Source organism: Aethalodelphis obliquidens, unplaced genomic scaffold (assembly GCF_003676395.1).
Source record: "Aethalodelphis obliquidens isolate GAN/ISIS:26980383/991018 unplaced genomic scaffold, ASM367639v1 scaffold46, whole genome shotgun sequence".
In the NCBI taxonomy this organism is placed as follows: domain Eukaryota; kingdom Metazoa; phylum Chordata; class Mammalia; order Artiodactyla; family Delphinidae; genus Aethalodelphis; species Aethalodelphis obliquidens.
In genome coordinates, this window is record NW_020837990.1 from 10,069,620 (window position 1) to 10,092,495 (window position 22,876).

A 22,876-nucleotide genomic window follows, 5' to 3' on the forward strand; every position below is an offset into this window, starting at 1 on the left:
ACTCTGAAACATGCAGGAGTGAAAGCATTCGCAGCCGACCAGCCCGGCTCAGGTCTCAGCCATGGAAGGGGGCCGGGGAATCCGTAAAGAGGTAAGGTGCATGCATGCATCCTGCTTGCCCAGGACAGTCCAGGTGTAATTAATAACAGCACCTCCATTTCCAGGACAGAAGTGCTCTGGTCTGGCTGATAATTACAGGATCATCCTAGCAGAAAGGGACTCACATAGAATCCGCACCACCACCCCCTTCATTCATCCAAATATTGAGCTTCCACCCTGAGCCCGGCACAGGTCTGGCCCTGGAGATGACGAGGCAGGCAGTCCCGGCTGTGGGAGCTCACGGATTTTGACAGCTACAGCGCCAAACCAGCTATGACACAATGTGGACGTTCTGGGGGCAAGTGATTCATTCTCTTAAAGGATCTGAGAAGGTTCACCGAAGAAGTGACATCAGGGGTTTCAATGGCCAATCAGCCTCCTTAAGGCCACTCCGCCCACATTCTCCACTCAGCCCCGCAGAGTTACTCTCCCGCCCAGATTCTCCCATGCCGTTTAGGCTGCCTGGGTCTCTCTTATGCCTTGCTCCCTGCGCCTCACCCAAACTGGCAGTGACGGGAGAGGTAAAAAGTAGATTAGGGAAGGGGTTGCAGGTCAGAGCTCCCATCTGCACAGCAGATGTCTGTTTCCCCCACCGCAGCTCATTCACTCGTTGGCCCACTAAATGCCAAGCGTGGGCTACATGCCAGCTCAGTGTGAGCGGTGAACAGGACGAGAAATACCGGCCTTTGGGAACCCAGATAAATGCTCAACAAATCACCCGACAATAAAGAAATGCCTCACAGTTCTTGGGAGAGGGAAGAAATGGCGGGGATGGAGGGGTAGCAATGGGAGAAACACGTCGCTCACCTTCACAAGACTTTTGAGGGGTGATCCTTTCATGGGAATTTTAAGCCCAATGACAAACCCATCTGGCAGATGGATTTGAGTTTCATTAGTGAGAGCCAGAAAAATGAGTCCTTGGGTGAAAAGGGCAGGGGGTGGATATGTCAGCAAAGAGAAGAGGATAGAGCACAGAGCTGGAGCCTCAGGCCAAGATGAAGTGTCACCCAGATGGAAAGGCAGGATTTCCTGGACCCTGACCTGGGAAGGTCCTCCAGAGTTTATTCTATCCATCCCCCTGCCTGTACTGCTTTCTCAAAGAGGGTGGATCAGGAGAAGCGGGGTGGGTGTCTCTGTTGAAGTCTTCGGAGGGAGATGATTCTGCACCCCATTCTGGGTTTAACACCTCTTGCCTCAAGAAGCCCCAGGAAGATGAGAAAACTCTGGGAGTTGCGGGCGTTGGGGAAGGTGCTGCCTTGGCCTGATCCTATATCTCCTACCAGGCTGGGGTCCTGATTTCATTGCTTTCATGTCCCCTTCCCCTAAGGTCATAAAATAGCTCAAACTCATCACCATAAAGTCATTGCACAAATGAACACTGCCTAATGGACTGTATTATTTCTTATATAGTGCTAATTAAATAGGTCTGAAATGGACCACACCTCATTTTTCCTGTGCAAGGGCCTGGGCAGGAGGCTTCTAGATTTGCGCATAAAAGCAATAAGAACACTGTAGTTAAAATTTATCAAGCACTTACTTTGCACTGGACCCTTTACTTGCATTGCTTCTTTTACTCCTCCCCAAAATCCCGTAAGGTAGGTATTGTTAAGTGTGTCTATTTTACAGTTGAGGAAACTGAGGCACAGAGAAGCTAAGCAACTTTGCCCGAGATCTTACAGGGTAGTGGGCAGAATGATGGCCCCCCTCAGAGATAACTACTTCCTAATACCCAGAACCTGTGATTATGTTGCATTACAAGGTAAAAGGGTCTTTGCAGTTGTGATTAATTTAAAGATCTTGAGGTGGGGGTTTATTCTGGCTCATCTGGGTGGGTCCATTGTATTCACAAAGGTCTTTATAAGGGAAAGAGGGAGGCAAAAGGGACAGAGAAGGAGATGTGATGAAGCAGAGAGATCTGAAAGATATTACACTCCTGGCTTCAAAGCTGGGGGAAGGGGCCAGGAGCCAAACTCTGAGTCTCTAGAATCCAGGAAAGGCAAGGAAACAGATTCTCTCCTAGAGCTTCCAGAAAGAACAGAGCCCTGCCGATGCATTTTGGACTTCTGACCTCGAGAACTGCAGGATAGTAAATGTGTGTTTTTAAATTGGTAATTTGTTACAGCAGCAGCAGAAAACTAATACGCACAGCTAGCATGGGGCAACAGCAAAGTTATGGGTGTTGCCCTAGGATGGGTAAAGAAATCATGTCATTAACCCTATTTGGGACTGACATCATCTCTTCAGTCCTTACCCCAGAGCCACTGGACGGGTGTCTCCCAGGGTCCCGCCTTCCTCATCTAACTACAGACCCCCACGCCCACCCCTACACACACCTCCCCAGCTCCTGCTCTGGGCAGCCCCTTACTCTCACTCTTCTTTTCCTAGGACAATTGAGGAGCATCTCAGAGCCAGTGTGAAGGGGGATGGAGTTGGGGTCCTAGAGACATGGGCAGAAGAGAAAGGCAGAGAGTCATCCATGGAACTTACGTGTATGGGTTTTGCGTAAAACAACTTCTTCACCATCAGGCATCAATATCTTCAACACATAAGCAGAAAGGGGGAAATAAACTAAGTGTGCAGCTTAGTGTGGGGTCCAGGCCTGAGCACAGAAACAAGAGGGGCCGTTTTTTAGGGATGAGTACTGGCACAGCCTCTGCCCAGAGCATCAGAGTAGGGCATCAGGCAGTCTGAAACATGACCCTTAGTGCTGGCCAAAAGGAAGGGGCTGGCCTTGAGAAAAGGGGACTCAGAGGCTCCTGAGGAGGGCTGGGGCATTTGAGGGGGAAGGGGGGAGAGAAGGGGGCAAAAAAAGTTTGCCTTATCCCTTCGATAGAATAGCTGGACTTTGCTGCCACCTTGTGGACAGATTTTAGAAGGACCGGGTTGTGACTGTCCTTGGCCCAAGTTTGACGTCCTATTCCGGGCCTTACAGGATGGTACTTCTTTCTGAGTCTTGAGTGGGCGGTTCGCCCAGGCACATGGAAGTGAGTCCTAGGCTCCCATGGTCCTGGATGTCATGTTCATGATGTGTCCCCCTGCCAGGAATTTAGGTCTCTTTGCAGACAGGGACACAGGAGGTGGAATTGAATAGGAAAGACCCAGCCAGGAGGAGGATGATACCCCCAAGCTGTGCCCAGTATTCACATGCTTTCCCAGAGGAGGAACCCAAAGCTGTAGTTTTAGGGAGGAACTCTGTACAAAGGAGCCTGGGAATGCACAGGGGCGAGCGAGGCTGAGTGGGTAGTAATAGGAGAAAAAGGGACAGGAAGGTATGGGACACAGAGATATGAATTCAGCCTGGTGTGGATAGAACTTTATCCCCTGCTGGCCTTATAGTGAATGACCAGCTCACTTCACCCTGCCCATCTCTAAAATGGAGCCAACAAGGAAAAGGGAGACATTCCTACCCATTCAGAATGTGATGTGAGCAGACCAAGGAAGGGCCCCTAAGCCACTAGACATCCCTCTACTCCAGCCTCATGACTTCCCTGGGCTTTGGCCCCATACTGAGAGTATGGTGCCCCACAGCACCTATGAGCAGGTACTAATGTGCGCCCATTTTTCAGATGAGAAGGTTGAGGCACAGAGGAATTAAGTGCTTGTCCAAGGTTTCACAGCTAGCATGTGATGGGGCCAAAATTCAAATTTGGGGTGGCCCACTCCACATGGCACTCTGATATTGTGCCCAATAAATGTATTGCAGAAGGAATGGGAGTGGCCATGCTTCTGGTGTCCTAGCTCTGGTTCCCTCCCAACTTGAGTTTTGACAGTGGAAATTGAGGCAGATCTTCTCCCTGCTCTGCCCCTTCCCAACTTAGATAAAAGTCTCTCTTTTTCTTTTTTTGTGGTACGCGGGCCTCTCATTGTTCTGGCCTCTCCCGTTGCGGAGCACAGGCTCCGGACACGCAGGCTCAGTGGCCATGGCTCACGGGCCCAGCTGCTCCGCGGCATGTGGGATCCTCCCGGACTGGGGCACGAACCCGTGTCCCCTGAATCAGCAGGCGGACTCTCAACCACTGCGCCACCAGGGAAGCCCTAAAAGTTTCTCCTTAAAGGCTTCTAGGAAATGAGTTCCATTCCTTCCCTTTCAGACTCCCAATCTCATTCATGTCAGGAATATGGCTCTCAGGAAGTCCTTCTTGCAGTCTAACCTCCCACCCCTCCTCCTGCAGGTCAAGCCCAGATATAAGGTCCCAGATAGGAGAGAGAGAGGATGTGAAGCAGGCTTCTGTTTCCGAGAAGGGTGTTCTTGGTCTCTAAAAGCAGGGTTTCATTCTCTAACCGTGACAGTCAGGGCTGGCCAATCACAGGCCTTAATGGGAGAGCTTAAATTATAGAGGACCAAGTTAGAGGAAAGAAGAAGAAGAAGAAAAAAAAAACCCGCCCAACTCCCAACCCCTGGTACTGCAGCTGATAGGTAATTATCTGTTGTTTGTGTGCACTGTTGGGGCTCCAGCCCTGACTGCCCAGGATGGACATTGCGGTCTGGGGAGAAGCCCACTGAGTTGGTGTCAGGTCAAGGCGATTGAGAGGGGCCCCGGCCAGACCGTTCGCGACTTATTCCCCCCCTCTTCACCCCCTCCACTCCCCTCCAATCAGGGGAGGAGCTGCCCTCTCTTGCCCGCCACCCGTCCCCCAACACTCAACACTCGGAGGAGAGAGGGAGTGATTAGCATGGGGCATTGTCCTTGGATAATGGGCCCCAGCTGCCGCTTGAAAGAAGAGACAAAGCGCTGGACCGCTCCACAAGCATTATCCCCTCGTTAAATCTCTGTTATTAGATTAGATTCAAAACGTATTGATTCAGAGGCTGGAGGGAAGTGAGGGAGGGAAGGAGGGGAATCTGGCTGGGGAATGTTGAACCATACCTCCCCACTGACTCGTCCTCCCCCCTACCCCACCAGGCAAGTTTCCCTCCTATTCTCTCAGTGAAATCTCCCCTAAGCCCACATCCTGACTCTGAGCTCAGCTACTCTCCCTAGACCCTCCCAAGAGCCGCGGAATGTCCACTCTTGTGAGGGGCCCTGGGGTCACTGAGCAGAGATGGCCATTGCCTAGGAGGAGAGGCAGCCTCCCTGGGATGGTGGCGGTGGACTCCACAGCTTGGAGCACCATACAGGGCGGTTCAGGCTGGGCACTTTCAAGATCTTTAAGGGAGTCTTTTGAGGAGAAATGACAGGTTTGGAAAGCTGCGTGGATGGGAAAGAAGGTGAGAAGCGGGACTATTCGTAGGTGAATGGAGAAGGCTGCAGGAGAGGAGTGGAGATGAGACAGAGAGAACCAGGGTGCTTCCCAGAAGCACTTGTAAAGACATGGGCGGTTTCTGGTTTTCTCTCTCTGCCTAGGACACAAGGAGAGGGACGGAGCTGAAGTGGCAGGAGGAAGGAAGCAAGCAAGTTCTGGGAGAGATAACAGGTGAGAGGGAGCTTCTGGGTGTTCTCATATCCCAAACTGGGTAAAGGTCTCCTTGGGAGGAGCCCAAGCTCAATACTGACGGACAGGGGTTAGTACACCGGGGGATCCTCTGGCCCTGGGTCTCAGTTTCCCATCCCTGGGCAGCGCAGCCTGGATGCTGCATTGATGAGCTGATTGGCTGTGGCTAGTGGAGCAGAAGACGTTACATGTGGTGGCTCACGCTCGGGTTGCTTGATTGGCTGCCTCAGTGCTGGGCTTGTTACCCCATTGATTGTGGGTGAAGAGTGGGGAGGGGGAGATGGGGAATCAATAGGTTGATTAGTGTCTTACTAGCTCTCTGGTTGGACACCTTGTCAACAGCCACCCACTTACTGATCGGTGGTGCATCGACCGTTCCAGACTGTCCAGCTTTCTCCCTCTCTCTGGCCTGAGACGTGAGAATCACCCAGCAGCATGACTGGCCCAGCAGGGCCAAGTGGAGAGTGGAGCGGGACAGCTTTGATCCCAAGGCCAGGCTCCCAGGTATGGGCTGCCAGGACCATCTTGAGAGAGTCGGGACGAGCAACCCTCATCTTTAGCCCAAGCTGCGCTTAGCAGGAGGCAACAATTGTGAATGGGAGCCAATCTCCAGCCCCACAGTCTCCTGCTTTTTGCTGGGAAACCCTGATACCTATCCATCAGCAAAACAAACAAAAATCCTTAACTAATATCAAGAGCACATACATCTGAGGTGGAAGTAGCAGATGAAACCTCATTCCAGGTCAATTTACGAACCAGCAGCTGGATAGACAATATTTAATGAGTTCTTTCGGCATGCTGGGGAAACTGGGGTGAGAAGAAGAAGCTCAGAGAAGCTAAACCAGACGAGCCTGCTTCCTCAGCCTCTAGACTTTTTCAGACATGAAGCTCTCAAGGGCCTAAGGTTCTGCCCTCCGTCCAGCTTCACTGGATGGTCTAGAAACTAGAGCTGCAGAGTTTGGGATCAGGGAAAGTATAGGTTCAGGTGATCCATACTGAATCCCTTGTAGTCGACCAGCCTTGAAACAACTCATCCCAGGTATTTGGGGGGGTCCTTTTCTTTCAGCCTTGTAGAATTCAGTCCCTAAGAGACAGGCACCCCAAGACAGGGAAAGAGAGAAAGCTGGAATGAGAAAGGGAGAACCAGAGAAAGCCTCAAGCAAACATGGCAAACATGAAGCCATCATTCTTGGTGGTTCCGGCATTCCTTTCCTCTGAATGCTTGTTAGGTGGATGGAGTGATAGAGTTGGGATGCTCCTTAGCATGTCTTAAATCCTGATGTGTGGGAGAGGGGCCAGGATCTGAGATGCAAGATCAAAGACCGTGCCCCGGCCTCTGCCTCCATCATGGTCCTGCTTTCTGGTGGATGTGCCAGGGGCCGGCCGCTGAGAGTTCCCAGAGGAGAAACATAAACTCAAGACTTAGCAGTTTCTGCTTTCAAACACCGAACCAGTGGGTGCTGGCTGTGGTGCCGATGTTCTTGCAGGGAGAGAGCTGGCTTCCAGCTTCACCAAGAGACCGTGAGCCCAGAATGATGGCAGGACTGTGTAGACCCTTCCAGCATCTTTCCAGGAGGTCACAGAACTGAGCACGCTCCTCCCCACCTCTGCATTGTGTTCATGGTCCTGACCCTCACACCTTGAATCCCACCTCCTATTGTTTCTTTTTCAGAACAGCCACTGTTTGGTCACTTCTTAATTCCTTGGGGCAGAGGGCATCGTACATCTGGAACCACAGATAATTCCCCAACCTCATTTCCACCAGTAACTTCAGACCTCGTCTTCCACCCACCCAGCTGCTGACAAATGGTCAAGAAGAGAGTTTAGGGGCTTCATAGCATTTTATTACCCCACCTCCCCCATCTGATGGATGTGCAGGGAAGTGGCCAGAGGTGAAGTGACAGAGAGACATTAGGGTTGGTTAAACCTAATGCAGAGTTATCAGGCCCGTGTGGTAGAGAGCTGGTTTACCTTCCATCTCAAAACAAGGCTGAGGGAGTGAGCAGATTCCAAGGTGCCAATTCAGGGGAGCGCCAATGGGGAAACTGAGGCTTGATGCTTAGATAGAGTGAAGTCAGGGCATGTGTGGATTTCTCCTGATCTAAGATAGTGTGTTTTAAAGCCATAATGGGCCTGTAGGAGAGTGGAGGATGTAAGAGCCTTAAACACCAAGTTTTTAGGGGAAGGGTTAAGGCCCTGTCTTGGGATTGCTGAGAGACTTGGCGTTGGAAACAGGCATGGAACTGTTTATGTGTTTTGAGAAGGTCCCTGGCATCCCCTGGGCCCTGAAATTCCCCCATCCTCGGCCTAACCAGCCTCATTACCCACCCCCTACTGGGCTGGACCCACTCAGGAATACTGCCAGACGGACCAGAGCGTGACCAGGGTGACGCCGTAGGCCAGCACCGCCAGCAGGTAGATGCGGAAGAGCAGCCTGTCCAGCACGGAGCCCACGTGCAGCCACTCCCGGGCCACCTCTCGGCTCTCCTCCCGTTTTTCCAGGAAGTGCCGGATGGAGGTCAGCTCCTGCAGCAGCCCACGCACCGCCAGGGAGGCCTCCCGCGGCGGTGGGGGAGGGCTACCACTGCCCCTCGGGGTCTTCTCCAAGTCCCGGGATCCCCCCAAATGGCTGCAGTGGTTTGCCATGTCTAGAAGAAGGGCAGAGCATTGGCAAAGGAGGCAGGCCCAGCAGCGTTGCTTGAACACTGACCTTTAGGTTTCTAAGGCCTCAGACATTTTTATTATTTATAATCTTAGACCAAAGAAGTATAGAGAATAACTTACGTATTTGTGTACCCACCATCCAACTTAAACAAATAAAGAAAGCCAGGACAGGGACTTCCCTGGTGGCGCAGTGGTTAAGAACCCGCCTGCCAATGCAGGGGACACAGGTTCGAGCCCTGGTCCGGAAGATCCCACATGCCACGGAGTAACTAAGCCCGTGCACCACAACTACTGAGCCTGTGCTCTAGAGCCCACAAGCCATAACTACTGAACCCGTGCACCACAACTACTGAGCCCACGTGCCACAACTACTGAAGCCCGCGTGCCTAGAGTCCATGCTCCACAGCAAGAGAAGCCACCGCAATGAGAAGCCCACGCACCACAACGAAGAGTAGCCCCCGCTCGCCACAACTAGAGAAAAGCCCGCGCACAGCAACGAAGACCCAATGCAGCCCAAAATAAATAAATAAATAAATAAATAAAGTATGGTTCATTAAAAAAAAAAAAAAAGAAAGCCAGTACAGTGGAAGATCCGCGTATACCTCTCCTTAGTCACATCCTCCGTTCCCTCCCCACATCACCAAGATCATGAATTTGATATTTATCCTTCCCATGCATTTTTTTTAACCCATGGGCCTTCCCCAGAAATTTGATATCCATTATTTCATTTGAGCCTCCCAGCAGCCCCACAGAGAGGCAGAATAAGAGTAATTCCCAACCACACTCTTCACATGAAGATGCTAAAGCTCGGAGAGGTTGTGACCAGCCCGTGGTGACACAGCTGGAGCATCATTCAAAGGGGAAGCCACCAAGGCCCAGGTATCTGGACTCCAAAGCCACTGCTCTGTCCGCTACATCATATTGCCTCACTGCCCTCCTCTCCATGACTTCGAATCCTTCTAGACCAGAAAATACACCTTCGCATCACTACCTTCCCCAGGTGAGCAGCTGAATTAGGTATTAGGCTGTCGCGCGAGCTCATGATGAGATGGTCTTTGATTAACCAAACATCTTCTGTAAAAGGCCTGGCCCCAGCCAGGAAGAAGACGCAAGGAGGGGAGTGGGGTGGAGAGTTTAAAACACCAGCTTAGAGTCAGGTGGGCTTGGGTTCACCAGGTCCTGGCTCTGTGACTTAAGGCAGGCTATTTGGCTTCTCTGTGCTTCTGTTTGCTGATTGAAAAATTAGAGTGAAGATCCTATTGAGTTGCCATGAGAATTACCTGTGATAGTGCAGGACACTGCTTTGCAAACACCTGGTAAAGTGCTCAAGAAAGAAACCAGCAAACCAATCACCGCCGCTGCCAACAGCAAGGATGACAAATTCCTCAGGGGCATGAGGAATTTAGTGTCCCTCTGTGCCCTGTCCCTCTGCCTTATAGGTGTTTGAAATTCTAACGGACCTGGTCTTTGGCTGTTTTTAATGAGAGAGTGTTAGGAACCCGGATGCAGTGCTGAACCACGTGAGGCTAGCTGTCCCCTAAGTGCCCAAGGGGCATCCATTTGACCCCCCCGCCTGGGGATCCATCCCAGGAGAGGCCACCCTCAGCCCAGAGGTCTCAGCTCCTGATCTGCTCAGCCTCTGGGACTCCTAACCCCTCTCCGTCCCCACCTGGGATGATGCGCAAATACGAAGGTGAGGAAAGGGTTTGATTGATGCCTTTGGCTGAAGTCCACCGTGGGTTCTCTGTGCAGGACGGTACCCGTTTCCCAGGGCCTGCGCAGGCTCTCTGGCCTGGCTAGCCCTCCAGAGAACCCCTCCCATGTCCCTGCATCCAGGCCAGAAGTTCCCTCTCTCACCTGAGCAGGCATCGGTCTTGGGAGCTTGGGAGGTGGCTGGGGGCCTCCGGGAAGTCGACTGTTCCCCTAGGCAGAGGAGCAGGGCGACTCTCTCCAGGACCAGGTGCCGCAGCCAGGCAGGCACTGGCTGCTGCAGGTTCTGCTTATGTACCAGCCGCACGATGAGGATGGTCTCGGCCAAGCTGATCACCAGAAGAGCCATGCACACGACGAAGTAGACACCTGTGCACCCCGGGGTGGGGCGGGGGTGGGGGACACACATGGGAGGTGGGAGAGGGCCGGTTCCTCTGGTCCTCGGTTGCACTGAGCTCTTCCCCGGGAGCGGGCCTTACCGATGAGGGGCGTGCCGATGGCCGTGGCCGGCAGCGTGTCGGACACGATGATCAGGAAGACCGAGTAGCCCAGGAGGAGCGTGATCTTGAAGGAGACCCTCTCGCCACTGTCCGGGGGCAGGTAGAAGCCTACAATGTCCATGACCATGAGGAAAATACTGGGCAGCAGCAGGTTGACGGCGTAGAACAGGGGCCGCCGGCGGATGACCACCTGGGACCAAGAGAGGAGCTCTGGGGGAGCCGGGAGCAGACGGGTCCTGCGCCCAGGAACCACCACCCCATCCCAGACCCCCCTGCTTCGTGGGGCTTGCAGCCTGGATGGCTCGGAAAAGGAGACGGGCAGACCCCATATTCCGCCTCCAGATCCAGGCTTGAGGCTGTTCAGGAGAAGTAAAGGACAATTCAGTTGCGTTTCCCCACCTACTTCACTGAGAGAAGAGTGTGAGCTGGGAAAGGGCTATGCCTCCTTAAGTCTACCTGGGTGTGACTTTACTCATTGTTTTACCCACATCCGCATCCTGTCCGACTCACGTAGAACTTCATCTCTGCGTAACAGTCGCTGCTTTCTATACTGAACTCCTGAAACTGGGTCAGCACCCCCAGCAGCTCCCACTCGCCCTGGTTCATGAAGATGCTCCTGTCCAGTTTCACCTTTTCTGGCAGACGCCACAGGGAGAGGTTGATGTCCTGGACTGAGACAGGAGAAATCAAGCAGCTTTGGAGTCTGAGCCAGGGGTGTGCCTGTGGTGGGGGGGCAGCACCCACGTGGTGGGGCTCAAGCCTCAGCTCTTAATCTTCAGCCTCAGCTTTCTCAGCTATACGATGAGGTAATAGTGCACACTGTACCTGTCTGTGCAGTGGGGCTGTAACAAGGGAGACGAAGTCTTGGGTGGGAACACAGCAAAATGCCAAGAACCAGCGAACCATTTATTAGGAAGTTCTCTTCTCTCTCTCTGTTTCTGTTTCTGTCTTTGTCTCTGTCTCTCTCTGTCTTTCTCTCTCTGTCTATCTCTGTCTCTGTCTGTCTGTTTCTCTCTCTCTCTCTCTCTCTCTCTCTCCCTCTCTCTCTCTCTCTCTCTCTCTCTCTCTCTCTCTCTCTCATACACACACACACACACACACACACACAGCCCTTCAAGCACCTTTCTAGGTTTCCTGTTAGAGTTTCTCATTTAGACAATGAGCAAGAGACAGCTTTCCTCACCTTTGCCTTGATAGAGCTGCCTGTCTTTAAAGGTGAACTAGGAAAATAAGCACTTATTATTATACTCACTTATAGAACAGCAGTTATACTGCTCTGTATCAGTACTAGAGAAACAGATATACATATGCACAAAAGGACAGAAGTATCCACTGCAGCAAAATATTGGGGAAGATCTAAATGGCTACCAATCAGGAAAATGCTTGATAAGGTATCATGCAGTCCAAATCATAAGCTATTCTACAGCGGTCAAAATTTATGAGGAAGAGCTAAATCTGTAGTAACTTGGAAAAATGTCCAAGACCTGTTGTTGGGTAAAAAGGCTCAGATACCAGTATATAATAGAACATGAAATATTTTACATTTATGTAAAGTAAAAACCTATAGGACAATTTCCAGGCACTTTCCATAGATGTGTATGTATGTGTATATATTCAAAGGATAGAGTAGGATCTGGAAGAACATATTATGTGAAGTTTGTACTGATAAAAATTGTTAAGTCTTGGTGTGGGGAGTTGTTGGTAAGATTTTGGGACTGAGAGTAAAGGTCAAAGATCAAAGATTATTTGTAATTACGGCTTTAAAAAAAATTTATTTTGCCGCGCTGCGTGGCATGCAGGATCTTCGTTCCCCGACCAGGAATCGAACCCCTGCAGTGGAAGGGCAGAATCTTAACCACTGGACTGCTAGGGAAGTCCCTGTAATTATGGCTTTTGTTCAAGGGAGTTAGGTATTACCTTTGCCATTTACAGTTAATGCAATAAAATCAGGATAGAACTGGAGGATGCCCTTTTGCAGTAGGGCAATTCTCACTTCACCAGACCATACTGGGCACCTAACGTTTGTCCACTCAATAAAAGTTTACCGAGCGTCTTCCTTTGGTGGATAGACCAATGGTGGATAGAAATCATGTCGCTGCCCTCTCTAAGTTTCTATCTGGAGGGGTAGACATTGAACAAGTCCTTACAAGTGACTAGAAGTGGGGAGAAGAGGAGACTAAGAAGTTGAGTGCTGGGGATGCCTCGTCTGGGGGATGAGAGGGGGTTTCCCTGGGGCACGGACGGGGACACTGTGATTAGGAGGACTGTAGAGGAGTTGGCCCAGCTGTGGGGGGGGGGGTGGGGCAGAAAGGGGGGGGGGGGGGGGGGGGGGGGGGAGGGACACGTTGGCCTAGGAGAGGAAGCAGCATGTGAGTAAAGGAAAGAGCAAGGGGCTCTGGGGCCCAGGAAGGCAGGCAGCTGGGCTGGGGAGCGCACGCCAGGTGAGGCCGGAGGGGTGGCCGGCCTCTCGGGGCCTCTCGGCCAGGTAAGAGATTTGGATTGTGTCTCAGGGAAGCAGACAGTGACATGATCAGATCTGCATTTTAATGAGATCTCCCTGGCTGCTGTGAGGAGCATGAATGGGGGGGAAGGAGGAAGAATGAATGGGTGGGGACAGCTAGGAGGCTACTGCAACAACCTGGGCAGGAGATGAGGGTTGCTTGCACTGGGGGGAGGGTCCATCAGTGGAGAAGTGGCTGGATTTGAAAGACATTTCGTGCCAGATCCTACTTGTGATATTGGGAAAGAATTGTCCCTGAGCATCTTGCCGTCAGTTTACACTGTCTCATTCAATCCTTATGACAACTGAGGGAGGCGACAAGGGCAACAATGGTAGTGCCATTTGGAAGATAAGGAAACAGAGGCTCAGCAACATTAAAAAACAAGGGGTGATCAAGTTGGAAGAGGAAGACTGCATCCTAGCGTGTGCTCCTCAAGCGGGCACCCCGGGCACCCCCAACGTGTGCTCCCGCCTCCCGAAGCCCACAGACTCACTGGTGTGCAGCCAGCTGGTGAAGGTCAGCGAGCAGTTCTGTACATCGAAGGGGAAGTTGTAGATGTCGAGGCTACAGGCGGTCACCACCTGGAGGGGCTTGTAGTTCTGGACCTCTCCATGATGCCGGACATACACGTACGGGATATTTGGAGACTTCCCCACATCCACACTGGCCAGGGAAGAGGGGTCGGTTTGGGATTCAAGAAGCAGGTGAGGCCGTGGGAGTCTGAAGGTCTCTGAGCTACTCGGCAGGGAGGGTCTAGGCAGCAAGACAACCTGGCAGTTTTGTCTGGCCTCCGTTTTTCCAAGCTTCTTATCTATCTTAGGTTTCGTCACCTGCCGTTGCCAAGGCCACTTTCCAAGCAGTAAAGGGCATTTCTCATTTATTCCCCTGGAAACCTCACCACAAAAGGCAGGCCAGGAGGCCATGGACCCCCAAGCCATGGGCTGTAAGGAGAATGCCCAGCCGTCCCCATGCGCCCCCCACCCAGGCTGGGCAGACCTCAGCCCCCAGGATCGCCAGCCCGATGGTGACGAGCAGGCTTGGTGGGAGAGCAGGACCTTGGGTTCCATCCCTAGAAGTCCTGTGAAATGAAAACCATCATTTCCGGGGTGGGGCAGGGGGGAAGGAACTGGCAAAATCAGTGAGAGGAATCGGAACAAAACAGCAAAGTCCTGCTAACTTCATCCTGTTCTGTCAGCCAACCCCGGGCCGGGCCCTTCCAAGCAAGCACTGCGGCTGAGCCTCGGCCCCTGAGCCTGCTGAGCCTTCTGCGACATCAGGCTGAGAGATGAGAAGTCAAGACCAAGGCTACGTCACTGTTCAAGCTGGAGATCCAGCCAGAAACTGGGGCTCCCCGATCCCTCCAGCCTGAGCTATGCAAGGCCGGGGCTCTGAGTCAGCTGCCTCCCCAAATAACAAGGTGAATGGCACCCCTGGAACTGGGTGATGCGGGGGGTACTGGGTGGAGGGCAACTGGCCCCCACCACCTTCTCCTTCTGTGTATCTCCCCAGCCATCTTCCCAGACCTTGGATTCAGAAACCCAGGCAGTGGAGCCTGAAGAATGGGGAGAAGGAATGTTGGCGGCTAGGAATAAAGGCTGGTGGGACCCCCTTCATATCAGGGGTGCAATTTGTGGCCAGTGAGGCACATGTGTGACTTGAAAGTTTGAGTGTCTCCCGGCCCCAAATCTCCTTCGTGACCAGGAGCGGTAACCACCGTTAGCACTTCATTCCTTTCAGCAATGTAACTGTCCCTTTTAAAAACACAGCCGTTCCTCGTTAGACTATTATGATTCAGTGTGGATTCATTCACTGGCCTCCCTTCCCAGGGAAGGGGGCCCTTGGACCAAGAAGTGCAGAGTTTCAACATCAGACATAGAAAAAGAGGAGTTTTCTAAAAGGAAAAGAAAGGGAGAAAAAAGACAAAGGGGAATTGGGTCCCGATTCAACTTTACCTATGGTTCGGCAGGTCTAGTGGGGCATCTCAAATGCAACAGCAGTGATCCTGTCTCCCGCCCCCTGGCTGCCCAGTATCTGATGACAGTACTCACAACTCATTGATGAGGATGTCTGGGACCCAGATGCTGTCCGTGGGGATGGACAACTTGGTGATGTTGTCAAAGTCCTCAGGGTTCCACTGGAGAAACTCATCAGTCCAGTACTAGGGGAGGAACAGGAACGGTCACAGGCTACCCCGTCCGTCTCAGGCCGAGTCGTCCGCAACTCAGGCCAACTTCACCACTTGGAGCCCAGGCAACAGGTGGGCATCTTCTTGGGAGAATCTGGGTGTCAGTGGCACCCAGACCACTCAGCGGTACCCAGATGTCCCCCAACCTCTGTACTCACACATCCCTACATGCGAATACAACACAGACGGATGCAGCCTCTCCCCGGGAAGGTATTCAATCATTAATAATGTTATAAACCCCCTAGCCACCAACTGAGGGATCTTAGACAAATTGCTTCTTGGGTCTTGATCGCCACATGTGTAAACAGGGATAATAGCATACACCTCACAGGGTAGAGATGGTTATTACTAAATTTTGATCAATGCCTCCTCCACTATCCTGCCGGAATGACTGATCTAAAATGTAAATTTCATCATGTCACTCCTTTGCTTAAAAGTCTTCAGTGGAGCTCCACTGCCATTAGGATCATGGACAACAAAGGCCCACCTGATCTGGCCTCCACCTATCTCTCCAGCCTCATTTTTCTTGCCATGGCTCTCTGTGGAGTCTACACTCCAGCCACATGGAATTAAACATTGTCAAAACCTCTGCATCGCTGCGTATCCTGCTCCCCCCACACTGCAGTCCTGTCTTCTTTATCGAGGTGAGTCTTACTCATCCTTCCAGATGTAACCAAGGAATCTGTTTCCTTCTCCAGGAGCCTCCCATGACCCCTACGCCCCAGGCTGAGTTTAGTGCCTCTTCTTTGCTCCCACAATTGGCATCTTTTCTTTGCTGCACAGGAGCGGCTATCTTGCTGTGTTGCATTGTCTGGTCACGTGTCTGTGGCCTCCACTAGTCTATGAGCTCATCGTGGGCAGGACCTGAGTCTAATTTGGTAACTTAGCACAGCTGCTGGTACATAGTAGATTGGCATCTCCTACTGCTGGAGCAGACAAGTGACCCTGGAGGTCCAGAGGTGGGACTTAAGCCAGATGTCCTGGGAAAGGAGCCCCAGAATGCCTGTTCTGGCTTGGGTCCCTCTCTTGAGGCAGGTGTGCTGTGTATTAAGAGATCTCGCTAAGGCAGAAAGGGAGCAGGACGTCAGGAATCAGTATTCTGGCTTCTTCCCCCACCCCACTCCCTGTCCCATGAGGAGCGGGAGGGATATAACAGAGACCCACATGCACCAGGTGTGTCCTCAGAGCCTCTCTCGGGTTTGACTTCTAGGAACTGTCCCCCGCCTCCTGCTGTCCTCTCTTCAGTCACTTTGGTGTCCCCTCCTGCTCTGATGTCTTCCCCACAGCCTCAGGGGCTGCCAGAGCAGGACCAGCCTGTGGACGGCAGCCCGCACTGTCTCCTGCCCTCCCCCGCCAGCTCCAAGCCAGAAATGCCGCCAAGGCCTCGCAGCCCTCCACACACCAGTGCCTGAGTGATGCCCTTCAGAAGCCGGAAGAGCGGGCAAATGGCCAGGGATGGGGAGACTAACTGGATGGAATCATCCTGTTTCAATCGCCCAATTTGGTTGTCATCCAATTTGGCTTTAAAGAAGGAAGAACTTTCTAGCAATTAGAGCTGTTTCAAAGCAAAGTGACTGCCTTCTGAGCTACCAGTCACTGAGGTGTTTGAGCAACAGAGGTGGGAAAAGCACATGTTTGCGAGGCTGCGAAAAACTTCAGAAACCAGGGTGTGGAGGATTCGTCCTCCACCAATCTTTTTTTTTGCGGTTGTGGCCTCTCACTGTTGTGGCCTCTCCCCTTGCGGAGCACAAGCTCCGGATGCGCAGGCTCAGCGGCCATGGATCACGGGCCCAGCCGCTCCGCGGCATGTGGGATCTTCCCGGACCGGGGCACGAACCCGTGTCCCCTGCATCGGCAGGCGGACTCTCAACCACTGCGCCACCAGGGAAGCCCCACCAATCTTTAAGCCACCTTCTATTCCCAGTCCTGAGGTTAGAGGGGTCCAGACCCAGGAGATCCTGGATCTCGTGAGTAGGCCTCCCACCTCTTCCCTCCCCTCCCCTCCCCTCCCCAAGGCCTCTGAGATCCTGACTCCTTTGGGTTGTAGGAGCCCCAGTCCGAGGAAATGGGGGTGGGGGAGGGGCAGGGGCTGGTCAGCTCACCTGCCGGTACCAGATGTACGTGGTCAGCACCTGGTTCTTCTCATCCTGTGGAAAGAACGGGAGCTCAGCATAGGCGGCCCTGTGGGCTGCAGGCCCCTTGCGCACACCAACCCCAGCAGGAGCTGCTGCTCTGTGTCTCTGTTCCCTTGGGAAGTGAGAGTGAGGAAATGAGGTGGAGGAAAAGGGGTGAGCCAGGAAGAGTTGGTTTTTTACTAGGACACACCTAGAAAGAAGTCCAGTGATTTCTTTTTTAACATCGTGCGTGTGTGTGTGTGTGTCTTCTATTATCTTCTATTCTGTTGTGTGTATTTTACATATACATTTATAACACAATATAAGATAATGATAGAAGACATATAACAGCATCATATAGATGTATATCCGTACATTTATATGTGTATCTATCTCCCACTCTAGCATGGAGTCAAGCTGTACAAAACCACACAGGATGAAAAATCCGTCACTATCCCTCCCTTCGATCCAATTCCCAATTTCCCTTCCTGAAACGGCCAACTGACTCTAGTAGAGACAGCCAGAGAAGTCCATTCCACCCATCCTACCCCAGTGCAGTGCCCTGAGTCTTGCCATATCCTCTCATTTATCTCTGCCCAATGTCCGACCTCCTCGGCTGGGCAGTGCACCCCACCCTACGTCAGTAATTGATTAATTGATTTATTTAGGATTAATTCCTCAACGACGAGTTAGTAACACCCGCCGTGTACCAAGGACGTGTGTAAGACAGCAAGGGTGTAGAGACGAATAGGACGGTCTGAACCCTCACACAGCTCACACGGGTAGGTACGATTGTGAAAACCGCATGCGCTGAGTGACCCGCTGGCTGTAGGGTACAGGAGGGGCAGCCATGAAGGTGACCCCAGTTTTCTGGTTTGGGCAGCTGTCCTGAGCCGTGGTGCCAGAGCACAGGTGCTCTGGGTGCTTGAATGCCCACCGAGTTGCCTGGGGGTGACTTGGTCTCACATGGCCTCCCACCCAGAAGGCCCACCTCTGAGCCGGGCAGTAGGGACAGGCGCTCACCACGCTGAGGATGGCGTAGACGATGACATCAATGGACACCGTGGTCGGCGTCCTCCAGTCCCGCACAGGCCGCACACCCTTCTTGTAGTTGGCCAGGAGGTGATCTGACAGCCGCAGCAGAGCTGGCCTGGAGGCGTTCCGGGCCTGGGGGCTCCGCCTGTGCTTGGCTGGGAAGGAGAACAGTTCAAATCAGACAACAGAGCCTGAGTCTCCCCCAGTTCTCTGGCCCTGGTTTGAAAGCTATTAAAAGGAAAGTGTCCCCACCCTTCCCAGATACTCCCACAGCTGAAATTCCCATCACTAGAGCATATGCCCAAATCCAAAGATACCGTCTCCATTTACATGAGAAGGGGAGCTGGGCTGTGAACGCAGGTGCCACAAGACAGGTGAGGTCTCAAGTAGGCCAAGGGCTCAGAAGGGTTGAGAGAAGCTGCCTGCCCAGAGGAGGTGGGCCCACGGGGCCCTGCATGAGGGGCTCTGGGAGATAGAGGGGAGCTGGCCCTCGGGTGTGATACTGGAAAGTGTGTCCCCAAGTGCACAGTTTCTAAGCCCAATGGTCTGCCGAGGGTCAGTCCCAGCCAAGGTCACATCTCAGCGTCTGCAGAGCACACTGTCCCCTTGATCCCAGCCCGCAACTGGCGAGGAGAAAAGGGGGGGGGCATCCAGTGACTATGGACATTCCTTCTCCCTCCTGCAAAATCTACCCAGAGGAGATCCCTGCCCCCTCTCCACACTCACAGAAACTCCTGGGGGGTGTTTGCCAGGCCTCCTTCTAGGGTAGCTTTATGGGCAGGTTTGATGGGGTTAGGAAGAGGGCTGGGCTGAGGTGTGGAGGAAGTGAGGAGAAACCAAACGGTCCCCAGAGCAGGAGGCCTGCAAAGATAAAGCAGTGAAACCCCAACCCCTGGGCCCTAGCCCCGCTCTCTGGGGACTTCATGAGCACCTCAGTTGTCGTCTGGGAAACAGTAGAAGCACCTCCCGAAAGGTGCCAGAAATATGAAGGTGAAAGACGGGGTCGGGGAGGGGAACAACTTGGAGGACCAGGGCACAGGCTGCAAGGCCGTGAGGGGCTGGCAGAGGGAGACCAGGGTCTTTCACAGACCAGGGGCCAGCAGGCCTGGCTTTCTCTCGACAAGGCTGCTTCTTCTCCCATCTCATCTATCATGTGTGGACCTCTACAGCAAGTTGGTCCTGCAGAACCCCTTCCCGCCCCTCACCCACCTGCCCCTGATAAACTTTCAGCTTCCCTCAAAAAGGCAGAGAAGAGCAGAGAGAGAGGAAGACAAGAGGACATTTATTGAGTGTCCCCTTTGAAAAAATATCAATGAACATATTGTTCATTGCAGTCTTAGGAGAGCCCACTGGAGTATCATGACACCCCATTTATAGATAAAGAAGGTAAGGCTCAGAAGCCTTGGTGAGGCCCCCCAAGGCTCAGAAAGACGAGTGCCGTGCCCTGCAAGGGAAGGAAATGAAATTCAAACCCAGGTCCCTGTGTGTCTTCACTACATGCCAGCTCAGATCCTACTGTCTGGGACTCTGATCACTTTGGACAGAACAAGTCTGGGTCCTGCAGGCCTCAGAGCAAAGGACCAATGCTGGGAGGGACAGAGCTTCTCTTCAGCTAAGGAAACTCCAGACCACAGTCCTAACTTGCAGCCCAGGCCTACTCATCCTGGGCTGAGTTTCCCCAAACGACAGCTCATGGGAAGAAAACCACTGTGCCCAGAAGCCCTTCAGATCCGTCCAATTAAGCACATCCTAACTGTGCCCCAGCCCCAGCTTCAACCCTGCTCTGGATGGAGAGAAAACCTTCCTAAATGGGGAACAAATATTGTCTGCAGCAAAAGGAAATGGATCCTTTTGTGACCAAAACGCGCTGTGTCCCCAGGAGGCGGAAAGGGATGGGTGGGGGAATGCAGAGAAAAGTTTGGTGCTATTAGAGGTTAGCCCTGGAAGGAACTTTAGAGAACCCATGCAACGAAAGCAGTGAAGCTGGGGAAACATGATGACATTCATTCTGGTCTCCACTCTACTGCTAAGGAGCTGTGTGACCCTGAGTGAATTACTCCCCATCTCTGGTCCACAGCATTCCCATTTATAACAAGAAAGGGTGGACCAAATGAGCTCAAAGTTCCCTTGCGGCTGCCCTTCGATGAGTTTGGGGGCAGGGCAAAAAGAGAGGAGCCCCTGTCCCATGCCCGTCTAAGCATTTCCCACACAGCTCAGGGCCCCTCTCTGCAAGCCCTGCTCTCACCCGACATTCAACATGCCCAATTTCTAGCTGGATCCCAGTGTGTTAAAAGCCTCTCCTGCTCATATGCAGTAAGATCCCCAACTTGCTTGTAGCCCCACCCACTCCAAAACCCTCTTTCCCTCAACTTCTGGAGGGGCCAAGCATCCCCTCTCCCACCTCTGTAGCTGCCAGCAGGTCCTGCGTGCTTCCCGAAGGCCTCCTTACCTTCTCCCTGGGCCAGGAGCGTGGGCAGAAGCAAGGCAAGCAGCGCCTGCGGCACCCACAGCAGCATGGCGAGCTTCTGGCGGTGTCGGACGCCTCGAGTGGCCTTCAGGGTGAGCCCTGCTGAGGACCAGCCCGCCTGCGCTCTGCCAGCCTCATGTCTCAGCCAGCCTGCCTCTCCCAGCTGGCTGCTCACTGCACCTTCGGAGGCTGCAGCCTCGCACTGCCCCGGCCACCAGGGCTGGGAAGCCGCCAAGTTTTCCTGCAATCAATCCTTCAGCTGGATCAGGTTTCAGGGCGGGGAAGGAAGAAGAGGGAGCCAGTGAGAGGGGAGCCCACCAGGTTGATGTCATGCAGCCAGAGCTCAGTCCACCCATTCAGCCAGGTGGCCTGGCCAAGTTCCCCAAGGAGCAACTTGGTGTCAGGGGGCTTCAGGAGCTCCTGGAGCAAGGGTGCAGCCTGTCCACTGGGAGGTGCTTTAGGCTGCTGCCTTCATTTATGCCCGTCGGTAGCATCGGGCTGGGGCAGGGTGGGGTGGGGTCCGAGAAGCAGGAGGACCATGCTTTAACTCCACAGGTGACACAGTGCCCCTACCTAAGCGGGTGACTGGCCATTATCATTAAAGAGCAAATACACATTTAACTGCTCCCCTGCCACACGCACACACACAAGGATACAGAATGTCCCATTCTGTATCCTTGGGGCTCCCTGTGGGTAAACATGAGGCACCCCCCGCCCCGCTGTATTTTGCTCCAAGCCCAGGCCAACGTGGCCTGGGGCCCATTCCTTCCACTGAGCCAAACCCTCCAGAGACAGCAAGCCAGGAAGGAGCCTCAGACACTGAACTTGATCTAAAAGGGGCAGCACCGAAGCTGGAGGAGAAAAAGGGACAAGAAGAAGCTGAAAAGAAACAGAAGGTAAACTATAGAAAGGGGGGGTCTGGAGAAGAAGGGGGAGAAGTAAAAAAGTAAAAAGAAAGCTTCCCTGGTGGCGCAGTGGTTGAGAGTCCGCCTGCCGATGCAGGGGACACGGGTTCGTGCCCCAGTCCGGGAAGATCCCACATGCCACGGAGCGGCTGGGCCCGTGAGCCGTGGCCGCTGAGCCTGCGCGTCCAGAGCCTGTGCTCTGCAATGGGAGAGGCCACAACAGTGAGAGGCCTGTGTACGGCAAAAAAAAAAAAAAAGTAAAAAGAAGCAGAAAAGGAAGAAGAGAAAGAAAAATTGGTAGGAAACTGAGAAGGAAGAGGAAAATAGAAGTAAAAGGCAAGGAAGGAAGGGGACAAATAGAGGAAAAGAAGGAGGAAAAGAGGAGAAGAAAGAGGAGGGGAAAGGGTGAAGCAGAGGCAGCAGGAAGGGGCTGAGCCGTGAGCCCCAGGTGGCCTGAATGTGGCTGACCCTCCCCGAATGGGACTCTGGGCAATGGGCTCTCCATACTGCGGTGGACCATCTCGGGGACAGTAAGGAAGCCTGGAGACCCTGTGCCACGGACCCCAAGCTTTCATTTCTGCAGTGAGCTCCTGGGACCCTCTGGGACTGCCCGATTGTGTTAGGGAGGGAAGAGGATGTCTTCTGCCCAGCGTGTGCATTAGAGAATTAGCTTCTTAGGTAACAGAATTAGAGCGAGTCGGGCAGGCCACGGCCTCCAATGGAGATGTATTGCCCGTGCGTCTCTCTGATGGAGCAGCAATCAGGTTTCCCTTGAAGAAATTAATGGACGTGATGGCACAACTGACAAGGGGAGCTGGAGCCGTGGCCAGTGGCGGGGTGTAAATTGCCTCCGATGAAACTGTGGAGTCACTTCTGCCCCTTTAAAACAAGACAAGAATTAGTGTGAGGCCTTGATGAACTCTCCTTGGCCAGTGGGGATGAGGGAAAAGCAGAGGCCTGGCTAATTTGATTCCTGAGCTCTGCCTGCAGACGGCCAGGCACCTCCCAGGGAGGCAGACGCACAGATGGCAGCCATCCAGTGTGGGTAATGAAAAGCTCGGAGGCTGTAGGGTCTGCAGGCCTTCCTCTGTGTCCAGATGCTCCCAGAACCATGGGAAGGAGGACTGTGTTCACATGTGTGCCTGGAGCTTTCCACGCATTCATGATGCCGTCCCATGACACAGTCCTTTAACCACTTTTCTTGCTCCCATTTTCCAGGTTAAAACACAGAGCCCAGAGAGCCTCCAGGACTTGCCTCAGTTC

At 53.0% G+C, this 22,876-nt stretch overlaps 1 protein-coding gene across 3 annotated transcripts; it reads right to left on the reverse strand.

The window, feature by feature from the left end:
* Positions 1-7,538: 7,538 nt before the first annotated feature.
* Positions 7,539-20,988, reverse strand: HTR3A (5-hydroxytryptamine receptor 3A). 3 transcript variants are annotated; one of them, XM_027081870.1, is made up of 9 exons: positions 20,691-20,988; positions 18,230-18,391; positions 17,195-17,239; positions 14,956-15,065; positions 13,401-13,570; positions 10,917-11,077; positions 10,386-10,596; positions 10,054-10,275; positions 7,539-8,180 (listed from the first exon to the last, which is right to left on the reverse strand). In XM_027081870.1, exons 6-9 carry the CDS (start codon positions 11,010-11,012, stop codon positions 7,882-7,884), a joined length of 828 nt encoding a protein of 275 aa, XP_026937671.1. In that variant the 5' UTR covers positions 11,013-11,077; positions 13,401-13,570; positions 14,956-15,065; positions 17,195-17,239; positions 18,230-18,391; positions 20,691-20,988; the 3' UTR covers positions 7,539-7,881. The 3 variants fall into 3 exon arrangements, with proteins under 3 accessions (XP_026937671.1, XP_026937670.1, XP_026937669.1); XM_027081869.1 differs by having other exon boundaries at positions 7,882-8,180; positions 18,230-18,373; positions 20,683-20,760; XM_027081868.1 differs by having other exon boundaries at positions 7,882-8,180; positions 18,230-18,396; positions 20,691-20,757.
* Positions 20,989-22,876: the final 1,888 nt, after the last annotated feature.